At 48.4% G+C, this 21,578-nt stretch overlaps 2 protein-coding genes across 2 annotated transcripts in view; one reads left to right on the top strand and one right to left on the bottom strand.

Annotated features, from left to right (window-relative positions):
- Positions 1 to 11,942, top strand: part of LOC135520563 (protein capicua homolog) — a 59,413-nt gene extending 47,471 nt beyond the window's left edge. The window contains 14 exon segments of the mRNA XM_064946210.1: positions 33 to 171; positions 515 to 612; positions 772 to 1,300; positions 1,303 to 1,728; positions 1,836 to 1,975; positions 2,202 to 2,362; positions 3,192 to 3,382; positions 4,351 to 4,887; positions 4,991 to 5,310; positions 5,488 to 5,645; positions 5,800 to 5,951; positions 6,151 to 6,285; positions 7,909 to 8,085; positions 9,873 to 11,942. Of these exon segments, the coding sequence (XP_064802282.1) occupies positions 33 to 171; positions 515 to 612; positions 772 to 1,300; positions 1,303 to 1,728; positions 1,836 to 1,975; positions 2,202 to 2,362; positions 3,192 to 3,382; positions 4,351 to 4,887; positions 4,991 to 5,310; positions 5,488 to 5,645; positions 5,800 to 5,951; positions 6,151 to 6,285; positions 7,909 to 8,085; positions 9,873 to 10,141 (3,432 nt within the window). The 3' untranslated portion in view covers positions 10,142 to 11,942.
- A 1,807-nt stretch (positions 11,943 to 13,749) lies between these two features.
- Positions 13,750 to 21,355, bottom strand: LOC135520561 (zinc finger protein 574-like). The gene is made up of 8 exons (XM_064946207.1): positions 21,130 to 21,355; positions 19,252 to 19,857; positions 18,917 to 19,083; positions 18,675 to 18,770; positions 17,793 to 18,583; positions 17,457 to 17,589; positions 15,739 to 17,277; positions 13,750 to 15,609 (listed from the first exon to the last, which is right to left on the bottom strand). The coding sequence occupies exons 2-8, from the start codon at positions 19,550 to 19,552 to the stop codon at positions 15,436 to 15,438; spliced, it is 3,201 nt and encodes a 1,066-aa protein (XP_064802279.1). The 5' UTR covers positions 19,553 to 19,857; positions 21,130 to 21,355; the 3' UTR covers positions 13,750 to 15,435.
- Between the last annotated feature and the right edge of the window lie 223 nt (positions 21,356 to 21,578).

The raw sequence follows: 21,578 nt of genomic DNA, 5'->3' as shown, positions 1-21,578 counted from the left end.
TATCTGGCTTCCTCCTCCTCTTCCTCTCTCAGATGTGTGGGGATGGTGGTGGCCAGTTTTCGGGGCGCGCCCAGACCCTGTCCCGGTCTCAGAGGGGGGTCAGTGAGGACATGACCAGTGATGAGGAACGCATGGTCATCTGTGAAGAGGAGGGAGACGACGATGTCATCGGTGAGAAACTGCTGTGACATCTCAACAACAATTATAAGCTTATTTTGGAGTAAGCCCCTGTAAACATGTAAAACTCGGGTTATTACACTGCTGGGAAACACAGTACTACTTGGAGCTCTTTTCCCATAATGATATCATCTTAATTGGACAGTTTGAGAAATAACTCAGAAATTCAATTCAATTGCCCTTCAGGGACAATAAAGGTCTATCTGGTCGCAGGAAATTACACACAAACAATTCCCAGACAAGCATATTACGTGTACAATATACTGGCAGAGGAAGTTAGAAATGGGTGTTTATGCACATAAACCATGAGTACCCTCACTCCCCTTTCCCCCTACAGAGGACCCATACCCTGCCAGCTCCATAGACCTGAAGTGTAAGGAGAGAGTGACGGACAGCGACAGTGACAACGCCTCTGGGAACGAGAGCGATCGCAAGGTAAGTCTCTTCCTTTATCAAGGCTAGATTGAGTTACAGTTGTCTGACTGATCATGTTGTTGATATAGTGCCATTATTTAGAGAACTGGGAAATGTTTTAGTCCTTCTGCTTTTCACCCTGCTACAGACATTTAGTTGTTTCTCTTTCTGTCTCTGCAGCGTGTCTTTGCTCCAGTGATCTGCTCGTCCTTCTCCCAGCCCACCCCCCACGGACGCTCCGTCTCTCTCTCCTCCTACCCTTCCAAACGCTACGACGAGGAGAGAGGAGGGGGGCTCTCAGACCGCAGGAGGAAGAGAGGAATAGAGGGAGGAGGTGGTGATGGAGGAGGAGTGGCATCCCTCTCTCTTTCCCTGTCCTCCTCAGGCCACTCTGTCATCTCCAGCCCCGGAGGCCCAGTTCCTTCTGCCCTTGCCCCCCTTGGCCTGTCTCCTCTCCTCGGGTTGGGGGCTGTCAGAGTGGCCTCTACAGTGGTGACCAACGTGGTTCGTCCGGTCGTAAGCACGCCAGTCCCCATCGCTAGTAAACCCCGCGACGGATCAGCTTCATCCATTCCTCACCCACCAGACAGGAGGTCCCTCCCATCGCAGCAAGCGCAGCTTCTGATTGGATCCGGAGTAGGAAGCGGAGGGCCTGGCTACTACTCCTCATCCTCACCCAATCCCATAGGTGCAGGGGCGGGTCCAGGGGGCTGGTGACCAGCTTGGTGTTCCCGGGGCACAGCCAGTCCACCGTCCAGCTCATCAGTCCCTCCCCCCATCCGTCCTCCCACCACCAGCTGCCCCCCACCGCCCCTGTCTCTGCCCCCACACACAACCACACCAACGGCCCCCTGCCCCTCTCCCTGCTCCAGCCCCAGTTCCTCTCCTCATCATCTCTGGCATCCCCCGGGGGCAAAGCCATCACACAGGTCCAATACATCCTGCCCACCCTATCAGCCAGCTCCAATCCCAAGAGCCCCTCCCCTCAACTGCACAACCTGCCGAACAGTATCTTCAACCTGCCCACAGCTCCGCCCACCCACATGTCCATAGCCAATGGGAAGCAGGTGGGGCCGGGCTCGCTGATGGGATACGCCTCCAGCCCAGCCGTGGGAGTGGTCAGCCCGGGAGCCAGAGGTGAGGGGGTGGAGAGAATCGTACACCAGAACTCTAATAAATGGAGAGTTTTCAAAAAAAGGCTTAACCTTATCCATATTTCCCTCTCTTTCTCTTTCACCCTTTAGTGCAATCCCAGTCCCCAGTCCTACAGGGCAAGATGCTGCTTCCCATGGCAACAGTGAGGACGGCACCCGCCCCTGCCCAACAGTTCCCCCTCGTGGCTCCACCTCTTCCTGTCCAGAATGGAGCTCAAGCAGGAAGCAAGGTAAGCAGTGTTACCATGGTGATGACAGCCAAACCAAGACATTGAGATTTCAGCAGGTTTATTCTGTATCCCAGGGCTGTCAGAGCTCCAACATGACCATTCTTACTTAGATTATTCTATGATTACAAAGACTAAGTAATTACACTTGTAGTTACCCCAGGTGAATGACTAAATACACAGATATCCATCTTCTCACTCTTTCTCCATCTCTTTTTCTCTCTGATAGATCTTCCAGATCGCTCCCATGCCTGTCGTCCAATCCCAGCTCCAGCAAGGCGGGGCAGGGCATCCTGGGAGCCCTTTTCCCGTTACCTTGGGAACGGCCACAGTGTTGCACCAAGGTTCTGCCCCATCTCAGACTGTGCTGCTGCCGCCCCCACCAACCAGGTAGGAGGACACAGACCAACTCAATCTAACAGTGCACTGTTAGCGCTGCTGCCTTACCATAATACAGAACACAATGGTTTTGGAAGAAGTGCAGCTCTTGTGTTGTGTGTTAGTCATTCTGCTCTGTTGCTGGCCCAGGCTGCCTCTTCCTCTGCAGTGCCTGCCGCCCCCTCACTGCCTCTCAGTTCCACCACACAGACACACTCATCTACTGTTTCCTCTACTGTTCAGTCACCCACTGACACCCACTGCACCATTTCTCTCCTCTCTCCTCCTTTCATTATTGTTCATGTTCTATTTTCCTATTTTTTTTTCTTTCCGCCTTCACTGCCCTTTTCATCTTCTCTCCCACTCATACACAATTTCGCTCTTTCCCTGTTCACCTTAACTCTCCTCTCTTTCCTCTCTTTCCTCTCTTTCCTCTCTTTCCTCTCTTTCCTCTCTTTCCTCTCTTTGCTCTCTTTGCTCTCTTTGCTCTCTTTGCTCTCTTTGCTCTCTCCTCCCTCTTTCCTCTCTCCTCTTTCCACTCCTCTCTTTCCTCTCTCCTCTCTCCTCTTTTCTATTTCCTTTCTCCTCCCTCTCTCTCTCCTTTCCTCTCTTTCTCCTCTCTTTCCTTTCCTCTCTTTCTCCTCTCTCTCCTTTCCTCTTTCTCCTCTCTCTCCTTTCCTCTCTATTTCCTCTCCTCCCTTTCCTTTCCTCTCGCTCTCCTCTCTTTTCTCTCTCCCTTTCCTCCCCTCTCTTTCCTCCCCCCTCTCTCCCTCTTTCATTTCCTTTTCTTCTCTCTTTTCTCTCTTTCCTTTTTCTCCTCTCCTCTTTTTTTCTCTCACAGGATCACCTATGTCCAGTCCACGCCAGGAGTCCCCTCTCCTCTGCCTCTGGTCTCCACAACAACAGGCTCTTCCTCCCCCCAGCAGGCCCAGCCCACCCCTGGATCTGCATATGTTCCGTCGCCCCTAGCAACGCTGGGCTTTACAGCCATAGCTCCCCCTGGACAGAACCTAGTCCAACCCCTCATCACAGGTCAGTAGAGCTCTGCTACCTGAGCCCGATGGGCCCCGACATTATACATCAAGTTAGGGCCGGGTAGGGCCCTCATCAATAACTATGGGCAGGGCTCCTGTATAACTAAATTGATCACTAACATTTTGAAGCTGAGTCATTTGCTCGTGCTCTGCTGCGAAGTACAGTCATGTTTGACTAAGATCATAACATGGTGTCAGAAATGCTTCAACCTCGTCCAATATAAAGCAGGAGAGATTATTTAACATTAAATAAAAATGTCCCTTGAGTTTTGTGTTAGTGTAGAGTCATGTCTCTTCATTGAGCAGAGCAGCCCAAGCAAAGCTGTTACTATGGATACTCACAGACCCAGAGCCTCCATGAGCAGAGTGCATGCAGAGTGACCAGCACTTACGGAGCGAGTGACAGACTGAGAGGAGCAGCTAATGGATTTATTAATGGTGGAAGTTATTTCAGGTTTCGGGCAGGGCCGGGCTTTAAATTTGCCAGAAGCAATCAGGCCTGGGTAGGACATGGGTTTGGCTCAGGCATAAAAGGGCTTTACAGGTCAGTGCATCCACTTGAAGGACATCTAGAATAAGATGGCCCCATACTGGATGGCTGCCGTTTTGCAAGCTCCAACCTAATTTTGCTTGCTTACTTTATCATATTCTTCTTATTTCTCTATCTGGTGTGTTTCAGTTCTACCTTGTTATTTTTAGTGTTACATTGTTATTGATTACTGCAGTGTTGGGGTTAGAGCTGGTTAGAAACTCATTTGACTGTACATGTGTATGTGACATTCAAACTTAACTATATTGTACTTTTAAGGTCACTGTGAACTGCATCAGTAGCAACAAGAAATCTCCCCTCAGTTTTGAGGAGCAAAACCTTTAGGTTAGAGGAAACAGGTTATCACACTCTGGCTGTACACTCTGGCTGTACACTCTGGCCATTGAAGGGTGTTAACTATTTCTCTCTCTCTCCAGGTCAGCCTCCCCTTCAGGCCCCAGTCCAGTCCCCTACCTGCCCCTCCCTCCCCTCTGGCCCAGCCTCTGCTTCAGTGGGACAGATAATCACCGCCATCTACCCTCCTACTAGCATTACCATGGCAACCGGGGTGGTCTCCATGTCAGCCGTGCCGCCCAACATGGTGTACACAGTCTCCAGCTCCTCCAGTCTGTCCACTCACATCCTGCCCAAACACACATTCGCCCCTGCCACCCCCACCACACACACTCACATCCAGCTCCAGTCGGACAGACAAACAGACAGGCAAGCAGGGGAGAGACCCACGGACAGAATGTCTCACTCTCAGTCAGAGAAAGTGGCAGACAGAACAGAGGAGACGCAGCCTGAGCTACAGGCGTACGGACAGACAGACAGGCCAACCCTCACACAGGCGGACAGACAGACGGCGAGGCAAGCCCAGACCTTCAATAAGAGCAGCAGCTTAGTGGCGCCCCCAAGTGGCTCCTCATTGTCATTGCGGCCCTGCAGCCCCCCCTTGCCCTCTCACACTTCCAGTAAGTCTAAGGCGCCCGCCTTGTTTTTCGAACAAAGATCTAATGCTTAACAAATGCAATTATATGAGGTAACATTAAAAAATATATATATATATTATTTCAGCAGGCAGTGCACCAGGCACCCCCAAACTCCCCCAGCTCCCGGTGAGAACCCCTCAGAAAATCAAAGCCACTGTTGCCAACATCCCGGTGGGCAGCTACGAGGGAGGAGGCCGAGGAAAGGAGAGGGAGAAGAACCGAGAGAGGGAAAGAGAGAGCACTGGAGCAAACAGTCGTTTTTCCTTTGAGCTGGAGCATCCTGGGAAGTCGGCGTCCCCCTCCCAACACACACACACTGCTGAGGAGCCCCCCTCTGACAGACCCCTTGAGGGACACGGCCCTGGGGACAACACTGACACACGCAGCACAGAGGCCAGCAACGAGGTGTGAGAGAGATGGAGAGATTGACCTGATGGATTGTTTTGGTTTTTCTTCTCAATAATCAGAGAATGCAAATGAGATCACATTCATAGACAATTAGATTTTACACCCTGTGTCCCAAAACGAAACCCTCCCAGCATACTGTATTATTAAACTTGTTCTCCTCTCTGCCCCATACAGTCAGGGTGGAAGGACTCTGTCCCCTCCTCACCCCTGCCACCTCCCTTGGGTACAGACCCTGCCCTGCCACCTCCCCAGAGCGACAAAGACGCCCCTCCTCCCAAAAAGGTGAAGGCCCGCCCCCCGCCACTCAAAAGGACCTTTGACTCTGTGGACAAGTGAGTTACCCTGAGTATAGGCACACCATCTATCAATTTATAAAATATGTTTGTTAGTGAGTATCCCTGAGTCATCCTGACACTTCAAAGGGTTCAGGTACCTTACTCATGTGTTTCTCTCCTTTCTCTCCCTTCATCCCCCTCTTTCTCCCAGGGTGTTGTCAGAGGTGTATTTTGAGGAGCGTTTTGCTCAGCTACCAGAGTTCAGGCCAGAGGAGGTGCTGCCCTCCCCCACCCTGCAGAGCCTGGCCACCTCCCCCCGCGCCATTCTGGGCAGCTACCGCCGCAAGAGGAAGAACTCCACAGGTAGGAGGGAGAGGAGGTAGAGAGGACTGAAGGAAAGAGGACTGAAGGAAAGAGGGGGACAGACAACTGAGATCGACATTTTATGTTGCAAAACATTTTGCTACGGTGTGCCCCACTGAAGTAGAGGCATCTGCTAATGGTGTGTGTGGTATATGTATGTGTATATATATGTATGTCTCTCATCCCCTCTTCTGTGTAGACCTGGACTCGTCAACAGAGGACCCCGTGTCTCCTAAGAGGAAGAGTAGACGGCGCTCCAGCTGCAGCTCGGAGCCCAGCACACCCAAGAGCGCCGCCAAGTGTGAGGGAGACGTCTTCACCTTCGACCGACCAGGTAGAAACACACAGACACGCTCACACCCTCATTGTAAGGTTTATTCATGTATAGCGCCTTCGGAAAGTATTCAGACCCCTTGACCTTTTCCACATTTTGTTACGTTACAGCTTTATTCTAAAATTTATGAAATGTATACTTTTTTTCAGCAATCTATACACAATACCTCAGAATGACAAGGCGAAAACAGGTTTTCAGATTAATATTTACATAAGTTTTCAGACCCTTTGCTTTGAGGTGCATCCTGTTTCCATTGATCATCCTTGAGATGTTTCTACAACTACATTGGAGTCCACCTGTGGTAAATTTAAATTGATTGGACATGATCTGGAAAGGCACACACACACCTGTCTATATAAGGTCCCACAGTTGACAGTGAATGTCAGGACAAAAACCAAGTCATGAGGCCGAAGGAATTGTCCTGAGAGATCAGTGACAGGATTGTGTCGAGGCACAGATCTGGGGAAGGGTGGCAAAAAATGTCTGCAGCATTGAAGGTCCCCAAGAACACAGTGGCCTCCATCATTCTTAAATGGAAGAAGTTTGGAACCACCAACACTCTTCCTGGAGCTGACTGCACGGCCAAACTGAGCAATCAGGGAAGAAGGCCCTTGGTCAGGGAGGTGACCAAGAACCTGATGGTCACTCTGACAGAGCTTCATAGTTCCTCTATGGAGATGGGAGAACCTTCCAGAAGGACAACCATCTCTGCAGCACTCCACCAATCAGGCCTTTATGGTAGAGTGGCCAGACGGAAGCCACTCCTCAGTAAAAGGCACATGACCGCCCACTTGGAGTTTGCCAAAAAAACACCTAAAGACTCTCAGACCAGATAGGGAATGCCAAGCGTCACATCTGGAGGAAACCTGGCACCATCCCTACAGTGAAGCATGGTGGTGGCAACATCATGCTGTGGGGATGTTTTAAGCGGCAGGAACTGGGAGACTCGTCAGAATCGAGGAAAAGAACAGCGAGATCCTTGATGAAAACCTACTCCAGAGCACTCAGGACCTCAGACTTGGGTGATGGTTCACCTTCCAACAGGACAACGGCACTAAGCACATAGCCAAGACAATGCAGGAGTGGCTTCGGGGCAAGTCTCTGAATGTCCTTGAGTGGCCCAGCCAGAGCCCGGACTTGAACTCAATCAGACATTTCTGGAGAGACTTGAAAATAGCTGTGGAGCAATGCTCCCCATCCAACCTGACAACTTGAGGGGAATAGGAAAAACTCCCCAAATACAGGTGTGCCAAGCTTGTAGCGTCATACCCAAGAAGACTCGAGGCTGTAATCGCTGCCAAAGGTGTTTCAACAAAGTGCTGAGTAAAGGGTCTGAATACTTATGTATATGTGATATTTAAAATTGCATATATTTCTAAAAAAAAAAGTTTTTGCTTTGTCATTATGGAGTATTGTGTGTAGATTGATGAGGGATAAAAACAATGTAATCAATTTTAGAATAAGACTAATGCAACAACTGGAAAAAGTCTAGAAGTCTGAATACTTTCCAATTGCACTGTATATTTAACTGCTAAAACTGCTCTCCCAAATCCTAAAATATATTTTCCATGTTTGCACAAATGTTTTATATAAAATACTAACCAGTGTGTGTGTGTTTGTCAGCCCCCCCGTCTGTGTGTCCCCCTCCAGGGTCTGGGACAGGGACAGGAGCTGAAGGAGAGGACATCCTGGGGGAGCTGGAGTTTGACAAGGTGCCCTACTCCTCTCTGAGACGCACCCTGGACCAGAGACGAGCCCTCGTCATGCAGCTCTTCCAGGAGCATGGCTTCTTCCCCTCAGGTCAGTACAGACACGCTTGCATATACAATTTTATATACAGTACCAGTCAAAGGTTTGGACATACCTACTCATTCAAGGGGTTTTCTTTATTTTTACTATTTTATAGTGAAGACATCAAAACTATGAAATAACACGTATGGAATCAAATAGTAATCAAAAAAGTGTTAAACAAATCAAAATAGATTCTTCAAATAGAAACCCTTTGCCTTGATGACAGCTTTGTGCACTCTTGACATTCTCTCAACCAGCTTCACCTGGAATGCTTTTCCAACAGTCTTGAAGGAGCTCCCACAAATGCTGAGCACTTGTTGGCTGCTTTTCCTTCACTCTGCGGTCCAACTCATCCCAAACCATCTCAATTGGTTTGAAGTCAGGTGATTGTGGAGGCCAGGTCATCTGATGCAGCACTCCATCACTCACCTTCTTGTTCATATAGCCCTTACACAGCCTGGAGGTGTGTTGGGAAAACAAATGATAGTCCCACTTATCATTAACCAGATTTGATGGCGTCTCGCTGCAGAATGCTGTGGTAGCCATGCTGGTTAAGTGTGCCTGTCTTGAATTCTAAATAAATCACTGCCAGTGTCACCAGCAATGCACCATCAAACCTCCTCCATGCTTCACGGTGGGAACCACACATGCTGAGATCATTCGTTCACCTACTCTGCGTCTCACAAAGACACAGCGGTTGGAGCCAAAAATCTCAAGTTTGGACTCATCAGACCAAAGGACAGATTTCCTCCGGTCTAATGTCCATTGCTTGTGTTTCTTGGCCCAAGCAAATCTCTTCTTCTTATTGCTGTCCTTTAGTATTGGTTTCTTTGTAGCAATTTGACCATGAAGGCCTGATTCACAGTCTCCTCTGAACAGTTGATGTTGAGATGTGTCTGTTACTTGAACTCCGAAGCATTTATTTGGCCTGCAATTTCTGAGGCTGGTAACTCTAATGAACTTATCCTCTGCAGCAGAGGTAACTCTGGGTCTTCCATTCCTGTGGCGGTCCTCATGAGAGCCAGTTTCATCATACCACAGCAGAGGTAACTCTGGGTCTTCCATTCCTGTGGCGGTCCTCATGAGAGCCAGTTTCATCATACCACAGCAGAGGTAACTCTGGGTCTTCCATTCCTGTGGCGGTCCTCATGAGAGCCAGTTTCATCATACCACAGCAGAGGTAACTCTGGGTCTTCCATTCCTGTGGCGGTCCTCATGAGAGCCAGTTTCATCATACCACAGCAGAGGTAACTCTGGGTCTTCCATTCCTGTGGCGGTCCTCATGAGAGCCAGTTTCATCATACCACAGCAGAGGTAACTCTGGGTCTTCCATTCCTGTGGCGGTCCTCATGAGAGCCAGTTTCATCATAAAGCTTGATGGTTTTTACGACTACACGACTGTTCTTGAAATTTTCCAGATTAACTGACCTTCATGTCTTAAAGTAATGATGGACGGTCGTTTCTCTTTGCTTATTTGATCTTCTATATACCACCCCTACACATTTTTGGTTACTGCATGATTCCATATGTGTTATTTCATAGTTTTGATGTCTTCACTACTCTACAATGTAGAAAATAGTAAAAAATAAATAAAAACCCTGTAGTGAGTAGGTGTCCAAACTTTTGACTGGTACTGTACATAGGCCCTACTCTCACTCTCATTTACAGAGTGTATACATGTGCACACACAAAGTCCTCCCCACCCAGCAAAATGTGTTTTTTTTCTACATTCCTAGTCAAACAACAATAATCAACACTTCCTCTCTGTCTTCCTCCTTCTCCTGTCTGCTCTCCAGCCCAGGCCACTGCAGCCTTCCAGGCACGCTACTCAGACATCTTCCCCACCAAGGTGTGTCTGCAGCTGAAGATCAGGGAGGTCCGACAGAAGATCATGCAGACTGCCGTCCCCTCTGAGACCAACGAGGCTTCCTCGCTCCCCGGACCGTCTGGCGCCCAATCAGGGGAAGGGACAGGAGGAGGGGCGGAGCCATTGGGAGAGGAGGTGGATCGAGAGAGGGAGGGTAGTCCAGAGGAGCTGAGGGATTTGCAGGAGTCTTCTAGATGAAGGATGCTGACAGGCTGGATTGACCAATCAGCAATGGACCAGTTCCCCAAATCCCGCCTCTTAATTTTGTTGAAGCTACACCCCTCTGTCTGTGTGCATATCTGGACCTGTCTCTCTCTCTCTTTCTCCAGAGAGCCAGGTCAGAAAGAGCAAGTGGAAGAGACAAAGAAGAGGATGTGTGTGTGTGTGTGTGTGTGTTTGCAAAATGTGGAATTGTTTAAAACTTAAAAGGGGATTTTTTAAAGTGTAATTCCCCCTCTCCAAAAAAAATTACATTTAAAATGCCACACAAACACAGACAGGCAGACAGACACACAGCTGATGAACCCAAACTCCAATACCCACACTTGAATTAGCACTTTGTTCGTAATATTAATATTATCCCTGTAAGCTTCCATTGATGCCAGTGGACTATAGACTATACAATAACAACTCTCCAGCTGTTACCCATTGCCTTGGCACAGGGCCCATCTTTCAGACTGAATAACATATCATGTAGTGGGACTGTTTGAAGGTCATTTATCTGACTCTAACCAGACTCACTTTGTTGTTTTTGAAAATGGAGAGCTTGGGAAGTAAGATCAGTTAATTGGCTAGTGAAGAGGGTCTGGCTTTTAATTCTCCCATTGACTCATTTGTTTCTGCTGGACATTGGGGGCTGGGTCCCCACTGGCTTGAGATGATGCCATTGGATGGTGAGGGATCAGAAGGATCCTTGTTTTATTGTTAGATTTTTCTCTACTTTGAATCATAGAAGCATACCTTCAGGACAGGTCTGTGAGGGGGACTGGAGAGAGTTTAGGACATCGCCCTCGCTTCCCATGATTGCCTACAGAAGATGCCAGTAAAGATGCACCAAGCGTTCCTGCTAGTCTGATTCACTCGCCATGAGGGAAGGAGGCGGGGAGAATGAGTCGATGGGCACATCATGGCTCTACATTTCTCACTCGGTCACTGCAACCATGTTTTCTCTATTTGTAGACTTCAGTTGAGAACCCAGAGGACGTCAGGCTGTCAGGCCTGTTACTTCTAGTGCCAAGCAGTTTTATTATCTAACTTTTTATTTTAAAGACAACAAACGTGTTTTTTTAATCAAACACAGGTAACGTTGCAGTTCATTATGTTATTATTTTATTACTGTCACTAATATTACTCCTCTCATTGTTATAGTGGACCTGATCCTTGCTACAGGCTGGTATCAATGTCATTAGATTGTCTCTCAACCTGTTTTCTTATTTGAGGGGAAATGGGATGGGACCTGTGAGAGAGATGGTCCTCACCTGTGAGATAGATGGTCCTCACCTGTGCCTCTTTCCCTCTCTTTGTCTTCCCTTTCAACACCCTTCACTTCACCCCAGCAAGGACCTGGGGTGACAAATATTTTTATTCATTTCAATGAGGGATAACAAAGAGAAGAGGGTTGACATTTGTATTCATTTAAGTGTAATAAGTATGTTTTTGGACAACCCTGTATACCGCTCTCACACCCCTGCTAGTAAGTTTGATTCTATAGCCTCCTCCTTCCAACTCTTTTCCTTCCTTTTGTCCTCCCTTACTGTTCTCTCCAGGCCTTTTGGGGTGGGAGGAGGTAAGCCTGGAGGGGGCAGGGCAGTATATAGAGTGGTAGGGTATAATATTGGTTGTCTTTGTGCAAGACTTGGTTGTTGTACATATTATTTACTGTAGAGTCAGAAGACTCGCTATGATATTAAGGAACAATGTGTAACCGACTTGTATTGACTTTTAAAAGACGCCATCAAACTCCAAAAATGTACAAATGAATAATAAATATGAATCTTAACATTTGTTTACTCCTTGTTTTACTGAGATATAGTATGCAATATATACATTTATGAATAATATAAGTTTATCTATCTTTCAGTATAGATAGATGTTCAAGTTAACTTTTTTCACTAGTTTTTAATGTACCACACAGCTGAATCATCTGTTATTGATTAGTTATTATTGTCCAACTATACTGAACAAAAATATAAATGCAACATGTAAAGTGTTGGTTACATGAGCTGAAATAAAATATCCCAGAAATGTTTCATATGCAAAAAAAAGCTTAGATTTCTCTAATTTTGTGCACATATTTGTTTACATTTCTCCTCTGCCAAGATAAGCCATCCACCTGACAGATGTGGCATATCAAAAAGCTGATTAAACAGCATAATCATTACACAGGTGCAGCTTGAGCTGGGGACAATAAAAGTCCACTCTAAAATGTGCAGTTGTCACACAACACAATGCCACAGATGTCTCAAGTTGAGGGAGAGCGCAATCGGCATGCTGACTGTACGAATGTCCACCACCAGCTGTTGCCTGAGAATTTAATGTTAATTTCTCTACTATAAGCCACTTCCAATTTTGTTTTAGAGAATTTGGCAGTATGACTAACCGGCCTCACAACCACAGACCACGTGTAACCATGCCATCCCAGGACCTCCACGTCTGGCTTCTTCACCTGGGGGATCGTCTGACACCAGCCACCCGGATAGCTGATTAAACAAAAGTATCTCTGTCTGTAATAAAGCCCTTTTGTGTGGAAAAGTGCATTCTGATTAGCTGGGGATGGCTCCCCAGTTGGTGGGCCTATGTCCTGCCAGGCCCACCCAAGGCTGCGCCCCTGCCCAGTCATGTGAAATCCATATATTAGGGCCTAATGGATTTATTTCTTTATATGAACTGCAACTCAGTAAAATTGTTGCATGTTGCAATTATATTTTTGTTCAGTATATAACCTCTACCATTCAAAAGTTTGGGGTCAGTAAGAAATGTTTTTGAAAGAAAAGCACATTGTTTTTGTACATTTAAAATAAATTGATCAGAAATCTAGTGTAGACATTGTTAATGTTGTAAATGACTATCGTAGCTGGAAATTGATTTTTTGGAGATCTTCAGTTTCTTGGCAATTTCTCACATGGAATCACCTTCATTTATCAGAACAAGAATAGACTGACAGGTTTCAGACAAAAGTTGTTGTTTTTGGCCATTTTGAGCCTGTAATCAAACCCACAAATGCTGATGCTCCAGATACTCAACTTGTTTAAAGAAGGCCAATTTTATTGCTTCTTTAATTAGAACTGTTTTCAGCTGTACTAACGTAATTGCAAAATGGTTTTCTAATGATCAATTAGCCTTTTAAAATGATAAATTTGGATTAGCTAACTCAACGTGCCATTGGAACACAAGTGATGGTTGCTGATAATGGGCCTTTGTCCACCTATGTAGATATTCCTTCTTTATCTGCCATTTCCAGCTACAATAGTCATTAACGATGTCTACACTATTTCTGATCAATTTTGTTATTTTAATGGACAAAAACATTTGCTTTTCTTTTAAAAACAAGGGCTTTCTAAGTGACCCCAAACTTTTGAACTGTAGAATGTGTATATATATAAACACATAAAAACAATTTAGTCATTAGGGAGAATGCAAGGACGTACATTTCTTAAAGAGAATACTGCACATAAAACAATATAAAGTGTGAGTGCTTGCCTTATGTTAATTTTCCCTGGGCTTAATCCTTTCTTCAAAAGGAGAGAGAATGGGGTCCAGTATCAAGACACAGTAACACGCAGTCACAAAACAAAACAGGCATATCATATTATCAAATATCATTAATTTATCTGTTCACAACAAAAAGAGGAACAGTCATTGTTTTCAAAGTAAAAATCACATATTACAGACAAGCACTGAACGAACATCCATGGGCAGTCAAGAACATGACAAACACAGGAAATGGCCCTCGATTCACGTCTGTCACAACAACCTCTCCACCACCACTGACCGGCTCTGCCCTGTCTTTCTGAACATGAGATCGTAACACATTTGGTCTGGATGAGTGAATGAACACCTACTGTTGTCCTGCCTGCTGCAATTGTAGACAATCGTTTTTGTACTCAACAATGACAACCAGACCAGTGTTCCTACACTGCTGTAGTTCACTAGATCACAGTTGAATCTTCTACTGCTCCCCATACATTCGCCCCAATAGGATGTTAGTAAAACATGCTCTCTGCCAGTCAAGAGTCAGTACACTCCCACAGCCCACACAGGTAGTTCTGTCATGGTTCTCCGATAGTTGAGCCTCTCGCTGGCTCTCAGTAGCTGTCGATAACTCTGTGAGGCTTGTTTGATGGTTCTATGACCGTTCTGAGTCGTCTCTCTTTGACCCTCAGAATATCTAGATCGTCGAGTGAGGGTTCTGTGAGGGTTATCTGATGGTCCGGTCATGGTTCTGAGTTGTCTCTGTCTGGCCTTTAGATGAGCTGTAGACTGTCTACAGTGATGGAGTCCATCCCCAGACTGTTAGATGAGCTGTAGACTGTCTACAGTGATGGAGTCCATCCCCAGACTGTTAGATGAGCTGTAGACTGTCTACAGTGATGGAGTCCATCCCCAGACTGTTAGATGAGCTGTAGACTGTCTACAGTGATGGAGTCCATCCCCAGACTGTTAGATGAGCTGTAGACTGTCTACAGTGATGGAGTCCATCCCCAGACTGTTAGATGAGCTGTAGACTGTCTACAGTGATGGAGTCCATCCCCAGACTGTTAGATGAGCTGTAGACTGTCTACAGTGATGGAGTCCATCCCCAGACTGTTAGATGAGCTGTAGACTGTCTACAGTGATGGAGTCCATCCCCAGACTGTTAGATGAGCTGTAGACTGTCTACAGTGATGGAGTCCATCCCCAGACTGTTAGATGAGCTGTAGACTGTCTACAGTGATGGAGTCCATCCCCAGACTGTTAGATGAGCTGTAGACTGTCTACAGTGATGGAGTCCATCCCCAGACTGTTAGATGAGCTGTAGACTGTCTACAGTGATGGAGTCCATCCCCAGACTGTTAGATGAGCTGTAGACTGTCTACAGTGATGGAGTCCATCCCCAGACTGTTAGATGAGCTGTAGACTGTCTACAGTGATGGAGTCCATCCCCAGACTGTTAGATGAGCTGTAGACTGTCTACAGTGATGGAGTCCATCCCCAGACTGTTAGATGAGCTGTAGACTGTCTACAGTGATGGAGTCCATCCCCAGACTGTTAGATGAGCTGTAGACTGTCTACAGTGATGGAGTCCATCCCCAGACTGTTAGATGAGCTGTAGACTGTCTACAGTGATGGAGTCCATCCCCAGACTGTTAGATGAGCTGTAGACTGTCTACAGTGATGGAGTCCATCCCCAGACTGTTAGATGAGCTGTAGACTGTCTACAGTGATGGAGTCCATCCCCAGACTGTTAGATGAGCTGTAGACTGTCTACAGTGATGGAGTCCATCCCCAGACTGTTAGATGAGCTGTAGACTGTCTACAGTGATGGAGTCCATCCCCAGACTGTTCTCCAGGGCTGTGTGGTAGATCTCTATAGCCTCAGCCAGGGGTAGGGTTCCTCCCTCACTGGTCTCTATGATGGCGATGGTCTCCCCAAACTCATTACACATGATGGTGGGAGTACCCTGGGTCTGGATAGGAAAGGAAGCATTGTATGGAGGATGTTAGAGAAAAACATTTGAACAACATATTTTCTCAATTTTACAGACTAACACACACTCAGAAGCCGCATACAGACCCCGCCAGCTCCTCCCCCTCACCTGCTGTAGGGTCGACGTCTGTATGTGGATCAGCTGAGGCTGCCCATTGGCCAGTTCCACCTGGGATGCCTCCACTAGCGCCACGGCGGCGCTGGTCTCCATGGCAACCTGTGCTGCAGCCACCTCTTCCTGCCTCTGCTGGCGTGCGTGGGTCTTCCTGTGGTTCCGCAGGTTGGAGAAGGACTTGAAGGCCTTGCCACACACCAGACAGGCGTGGGGGCGCTCCCCCGTGTGCGTACGCCGGTGCTCCGCCAGGTGCATGCTCTGGACAAAGCCCTTGTCACATATTTCGCAGCGGAACGGCCGCTCCCCTGTGTGCGTGCGCAGGTGCTCTCGCAGGTGCGTGTTTTGCCGGAAGCGCTTGCCACACAGGTTGCAGGGGAAGGGGCGCTCTCCTGTGTGGATGCGCTGATGCAAGGTCACGCCAGAGGAGGAGACAAACAGCTTACCGCAGGTTAGGCACTGGTGGGATTTACCCCTGGCCACTACACCACCACAGGACCGACCAGGAACCAGGCCGTGGCTCAGCTGATGCAGACGCCAGTTGGCTGCAGAGTTGAGCTTCTTCCCACACACAGTGCAGTCCAGGCCCCCTCTCATGATGCTGGTGGTCCTGGTGTCTTCTGAGGTGGAGGGCTCTGAGAGGGGCTCCCCGTCAGGGCACACTTGGGGCAGGCTCTCTAACCCTCCCGCTCTGTCTTCCTGGGCCTCAGTGGGGTGGACCTCCTGACAGTGGCGGTCTCTCTTCCTCCTGTGCAGGAAGCCAGCCTGGCATTGGGGGCAGGAGAACGGGGCTGGGGCCCCCGGGTGAACAGTGTAGCGGTGGGCGGCTAGCTTGGCCGGCCGTACGAAGGTGGCGGGACAGTCCGGGCAGGGACAGGGAGGGAGGTTGGCATGGAGTAGGCGGTGCTGCCTGAGGTTGGATGACTGGGTGAATGTCCGGTGGCAGATGTCGCAGCGGTAGGGGCGCACGCCAGAATGGGTGAGGTTGTGGCGAGACAGGTTGGCCAGGGACGAGAAGGTCTTTCCGCAGTCTGAGCACTGGAAGGGCCGCTCGCCGGTGTGTGTGCGCAGGTGGTTGCGTAGGTGCATCTGCTTCTTGAAGGTCTTGGTGCAGACGGAGCACTTGAAGTGTCGCTCGGAGACGTGGGCCGTATGGCGGTGTTTGACCAGGCGGAGCAGGGAGGGGAAAGCCTGAGGGCAGGAGGGGCAGGGGAACGCGCCCCAGGGACCAGCGAGGTTAGGGTCAGTAGAGGAACCAGGATCAGCAGTATGTTCTCCCGGTTGGGACCCTCCATTGCCCCTTGGTGTCCCCTCCACATCCACCCGGTTCTCCTTTTCTCCCTCTGCCCTGCTCAGAGAGCTGGAGGCAGTGTCCTCCCCCGACTCGCCTATCTCCATCTCAGCCTCAGTAAGGGGGGCCATCAGGTTCTCCTCGTCCCCCTCCATGGGGCTGCCCTCACCCCTCTCCCTCAGGGCCCGGGCTCTCTGAAGGATGGACAGGGCTGACAGGGACATCCTCCTAGGGGCCGCTGGGACCTGCACAGGACATCGTCAAAACACATGCTCATACATTGACCGGTATGGGACTGAATTTAACTAGAGAAACAAAACATTTGCACACATTTCTCATTGATGATTTGCACAAAACATTTCTCAAGTTAGAATTTGGAACTATAAGAACAATATTACCATTTTTAAAAAGAAAACGTGGTTACCAGGACGACAGGGGTAGGTGTAGTGGTGGCTGTTTTGGTGTGTGTTCTACGGTGGTACAGGAACTTGGTCATATTGGTGAAGGTCTTGGCACAGTGTTCACACCTGTGGAGCGGCTCTGCTGTGTGAGACTTCCTACAGGACGGAGCGAGGGATGACGTGAGGGATGAGGAAGCAGAGATGGGCGGATATAAAAAGAGAAGAGAAGATTTGTCTCAGAGCCTTCAATAGAATAGCATTCAAAAAGCAATAGACAGGAAAACATTGAGATGGTTTGAGATGGGATTGATGATTGAGATGGTTCATGATGAGAACATGATGTCTGGTCAGGCACCTACCTGTGTATGATGAGGGTCATCTCTGTGTTGAAGCCGTGACCACAGTCCACACACAGATACCGAGCCTCCCCGGAGTGAGAGCGCATGTGTGTCTGCAGTGACATCGCCTTCTTAAACACCTTGTCGCACTCCCGGCACTCGTATGTACCATGCTCGTGCACACGCCTGTGTGCCGCCAGCCGATTGGCCGACGTGAAGGTACGCTGGCATTGGCTGCAGTGCAGGCATAGGGGTGTGTTTCTAGATCTTTTAGCCAGGGCGCGTCTCCCCGTTCCCTTCCCCCTCTCCTCTGCCACCCTCCCCCCATTCTCCTCCCCTCTCTCCTCCTCCCTCCCTCTGTCCTCCTCGTATCCCATCATCACCCCATCCTCACCGCTCTCCTTCTCCTGGGCCAGGAAGTGCTCCCCCTGGTGTTGCAGGAAGTCCTCTGGGGTCTGGAAGAGGAGGGCACACTCGGAGCACTCATAGGGGTGGAAGATCACCACCTCCCCCTGCTGCTCTTTCTCCTCCCGGACAGCAGACAGCACCACCTCCAGTCTCTGGAGGCCGTTCTCCGGGACCCCCAGCTTTCCTACCGAGCCCACCCCTAGAGGAGTGAGCAGAGGGGGCAGCAGCTTGGCGCGCCGTAGGCCGGGGGTACTGGATCCATCGGCCAGGGCCTGGGCACTGCAGATCTGGAGACGCATGGTGGCCGAGCCGGGAAGGGAGGAGACGGGGGGTAGGAAGGTGGCCCGGGAGGGGGTCGAGGGCTGGGGGGTAGACTGATGCTGCTGTTGTTGTTGGGCCAGGACCTGAGAGGGGGGCACAGACATGATCATGTTTGAGTGAGAATAACTGGTTACTGGTTTTAAAAAGCTTTTTGACATGAAGTGTGTACAGTACCTGTGCTAAGATCTCCCCAGCTTGTTGTTCACTCAAGACAAAGTTCTGAACACTGACCAAGGGTGTCACAGTACCATCGGGCTGCAACACATACTCCTGGGAGAGAGAGGAGGGGGGAGGAAGTTTGAGCCAAGAAAGGAAACATCTAATTCTGCCTGTCTGCTTTTGCGCTAACGAACGCCAGCCTGTAAGCCCTTTGATTAAGGGTTTTCTGATTAAATGTGTTGGTATTTAATACTCACAGTCTCTGTGGCACTGTGTGTGCTGCTCTTGCTGTGGGTCTGTCTGTGAGCCAGCCACACCTCTGGAGAGTCAAACAGGGCCAGGCAGTCTAGACACTGGTACTGGACAGGCCCCGACACCTGGCCCTCTGTCCCTGCCTCATCTGTCTCCAACACCTCACACAGTTCTGGGGAACACAACACAACGTTCAGCAGGCGAGTCTCACTATCTAGCCCCTCTACATTCAAACAACCTCTACCTTTCATCCTTGAAACAAACCACCACCTTTAACCCCCCCTCCTCTTCAAGACACATATCCACCCTTTCCTGTCCGCCACCATCCCCTCCCTCTCACCATGGTCCTCTGTCTCCAACCCTGCCTCTCTCATGTGCAGCTCCTGGTGCAGTAGCAGTTCATCTGGGTTCCTGAGGAGGGCACCACACTCCAGGCACTGGTACTGGCTGTCCCCGTACTCTGAGATGCCCTGGATGGCCATGGCCTCCCCAGCCTCCCCCTCTTCTCCCTCCTGCCCTGTGTGGATCTGCTGGTGCATCAGCACTTCTTCTAGGGTGTTGAAGAGCTGGTGGCACTCGCTACACATGTACTGGTGCTGCACGTCGTACATGCCCTCTGGGTCCTCCTGCTGGTCATCCATGACTACTGCAAGGCGGTTTTTGTAGGACAGTGTCGTGTGTGTGTGTGTGTGTGTGTGTTAGTCAGCACAATTCAATGAATGAGAAAAAGGCTCCTGCCCTGGTCTGAGTTAAATCTCTGTGTTACGATCCTGATACAAGTGTGCCTCGATGGTTGAATTTAAGACTTTGAAGTCTGTTTGTGAGCCAACAGTGTGTTGTGAGTTTTAGGGCTTGAACCAGTAACAATGATTTGTAAAGTAGCTAGCCTCTTTCCTCAGGTCTCTCACTATAATGTTCTGTGATGTCAGGACAACAGGGAGGGAGCCTGAAAAAAAGCAAAATACAGTCGTCTGTCAGCTATTTGGTAACACCTGTCCCAATCCCCAACTGGCCCATAGACATTATTTTAGTTTACAATGATGTAGGTAATTTCCATGTAAAAGGAGCCATGAGCACCAACATGTGAAATTGATAGGAGCATATCTCAATCTGGCCCTCATACAATCATGGCCACCGAATCATCCCTGGCTTCCAATTGGCTCACTCATCGCCCCTGTAACTATTCCCCGGGTCGTTGCTGTAAATGAGAATGTGTTCTCTGTCAACTAAGGGCTAAATAAATGCAATTAAAATGAATAACAAAAAATATTTCAAAATGGGTGTCAAATGAAAGCTAAGAGTCTATATTTACAGTAATGTACTGTACTCTATTGTGTTCTACTGTAATGTCCAAACTTGTGAAACATAGACATCTATTATTGGTTCAGATTTGGTCCAGATCGAACCAACCAAATTTGGTCTTGTTTGGGGTTGGAGCTCATTCGAATAATAGCCAGTGTGTAGAATGATACCCATATATGCAAAGGATGATATTGCATATTTCTACCTTTGTGTAACTATTCAGGATGAATCACAATAAATAAAATTACATTCATAACCATAAATTATGCACTTCTGTGTAGTACAGATCAGGGACCCACGATGTAATTCCATTACAGTAATTATGTTACTTCACTATCTGTAGTTCAATAACCAAAAGAGATTTACCGCAATTCAGTTAACAAAATTCGCATCTACACTATTGTTCCAGTAAATGTTTTTTGTTTAGCATACATTTTAAAGTGAAAAATCTGAGTCTCAGCATAATTCCGTTATCATGGAATTGCCCTGTAGCTATTGCATGGTTCCATAAAATCGTCATAGAAAATAGAGCTGATAGCTACACGCTAATTAGAAGCTGCAATAAGCAGCAGAAGCTAACTGCATGTAGGCGCCAAATTGTGGTAGACGGGATGCATTTTTCTACTCAAATATGGCATATAATTCATGACATTTAGTTTATAGAAGCCACAGTGCTGCATAACTGATCATGTGTAGCATGATCGCTTGCGACATTGCTTCCTGTGTGTTATCATTCATGTGGCGAGCTGTTGGCGGCGCTCTCTCGGATATCCGAGACCTCTTCGGAGGCACCGCTGTCTCCTGACTGTGGCTCCCCGGCTCAAGGCGGTCGTCAGGCGGCGCTATCCACTTTTCCCCGCAGGTCTCCGGTAGACACGAAAGGCCCTTCCTTCCCCTCCCGTTAAAATAATCTTACCTCTCATATACTGTCGTTGGACAATCCCTCGTGAGGTAGTCACAAAGCTCCGCAAAAGCAACAATGCACTCTCCGTTCCGTCTTTAAGTGAATAATGCACTGATTGAACAGTACGCTTTAAAATCGTGAACCTTCTGGCAGAGAAACATTTCGGTGCACGAAAAACATCGTTTGTCCGCGGATCGTTCCCCTGTTGTCGGCACACTCGGCTGCCTTTCGCTCTGGCCTTGTGACTTTGGAAGGCAATGATTGGATACATTCCCTGTCAGTCATCAAGCGGTCTTTCGGTCATTTTCACAAAACGTTCTGTATATTTGCGTTAGTGGGAGTTTACTGTCGCCATGTCCGTGTGGTTTGCAATTTGTTTTTGTATCTACTTTAGACCTGTTTAAAAAACAAATTAAACTGCACTCATCTGATCCACTTTGTTTAAACTTAAAAATAATGGA

Source organism: Oncorhynchus masou, chromosome 29 (assembly GCF_036934945.1).
Source record: "Oncorhynchus masou masou isolate Uvic2021 chromosome 29, UVic_Omas_1.1, whole genome shotgun sequence".
NCBI lineage: Eukaryota > Metazoa > Chordata > Actinopteri > Salmoniformes > Salmonidae > Oncorhynchus > Oncorhynchus masou.
Note: the sequence above shows the minus strand (reverse complement) of the source record. Positions and strands in the feature narration are given on the sequence as shown.

Bases quoted from the DNA above. Each gene is read 5' to 3' on its own strand.
- LOC135520561 (XM_064946207.1), bottom strand. From the start codon at position 19,552: ATGGATGACCAGCAGGAGGACCCAGAGGGCATGTACGACGTGCAGCAC. The intron at 19,084-19,251 runs GTGAGAGGGAGG...TGTGTTCCCCAG, and splicing joins GTTGGAGACAGAGGACCATG to AACTGTGTGAGGTGTTGGAG. The intron at 15,610-15,738 runs GTGAGGGGGAGG...TTTCCTATCCAG, and splicing joins AGACGTCGACCCTACAGCAG to ACCCAGGGTACTCCCACCAT.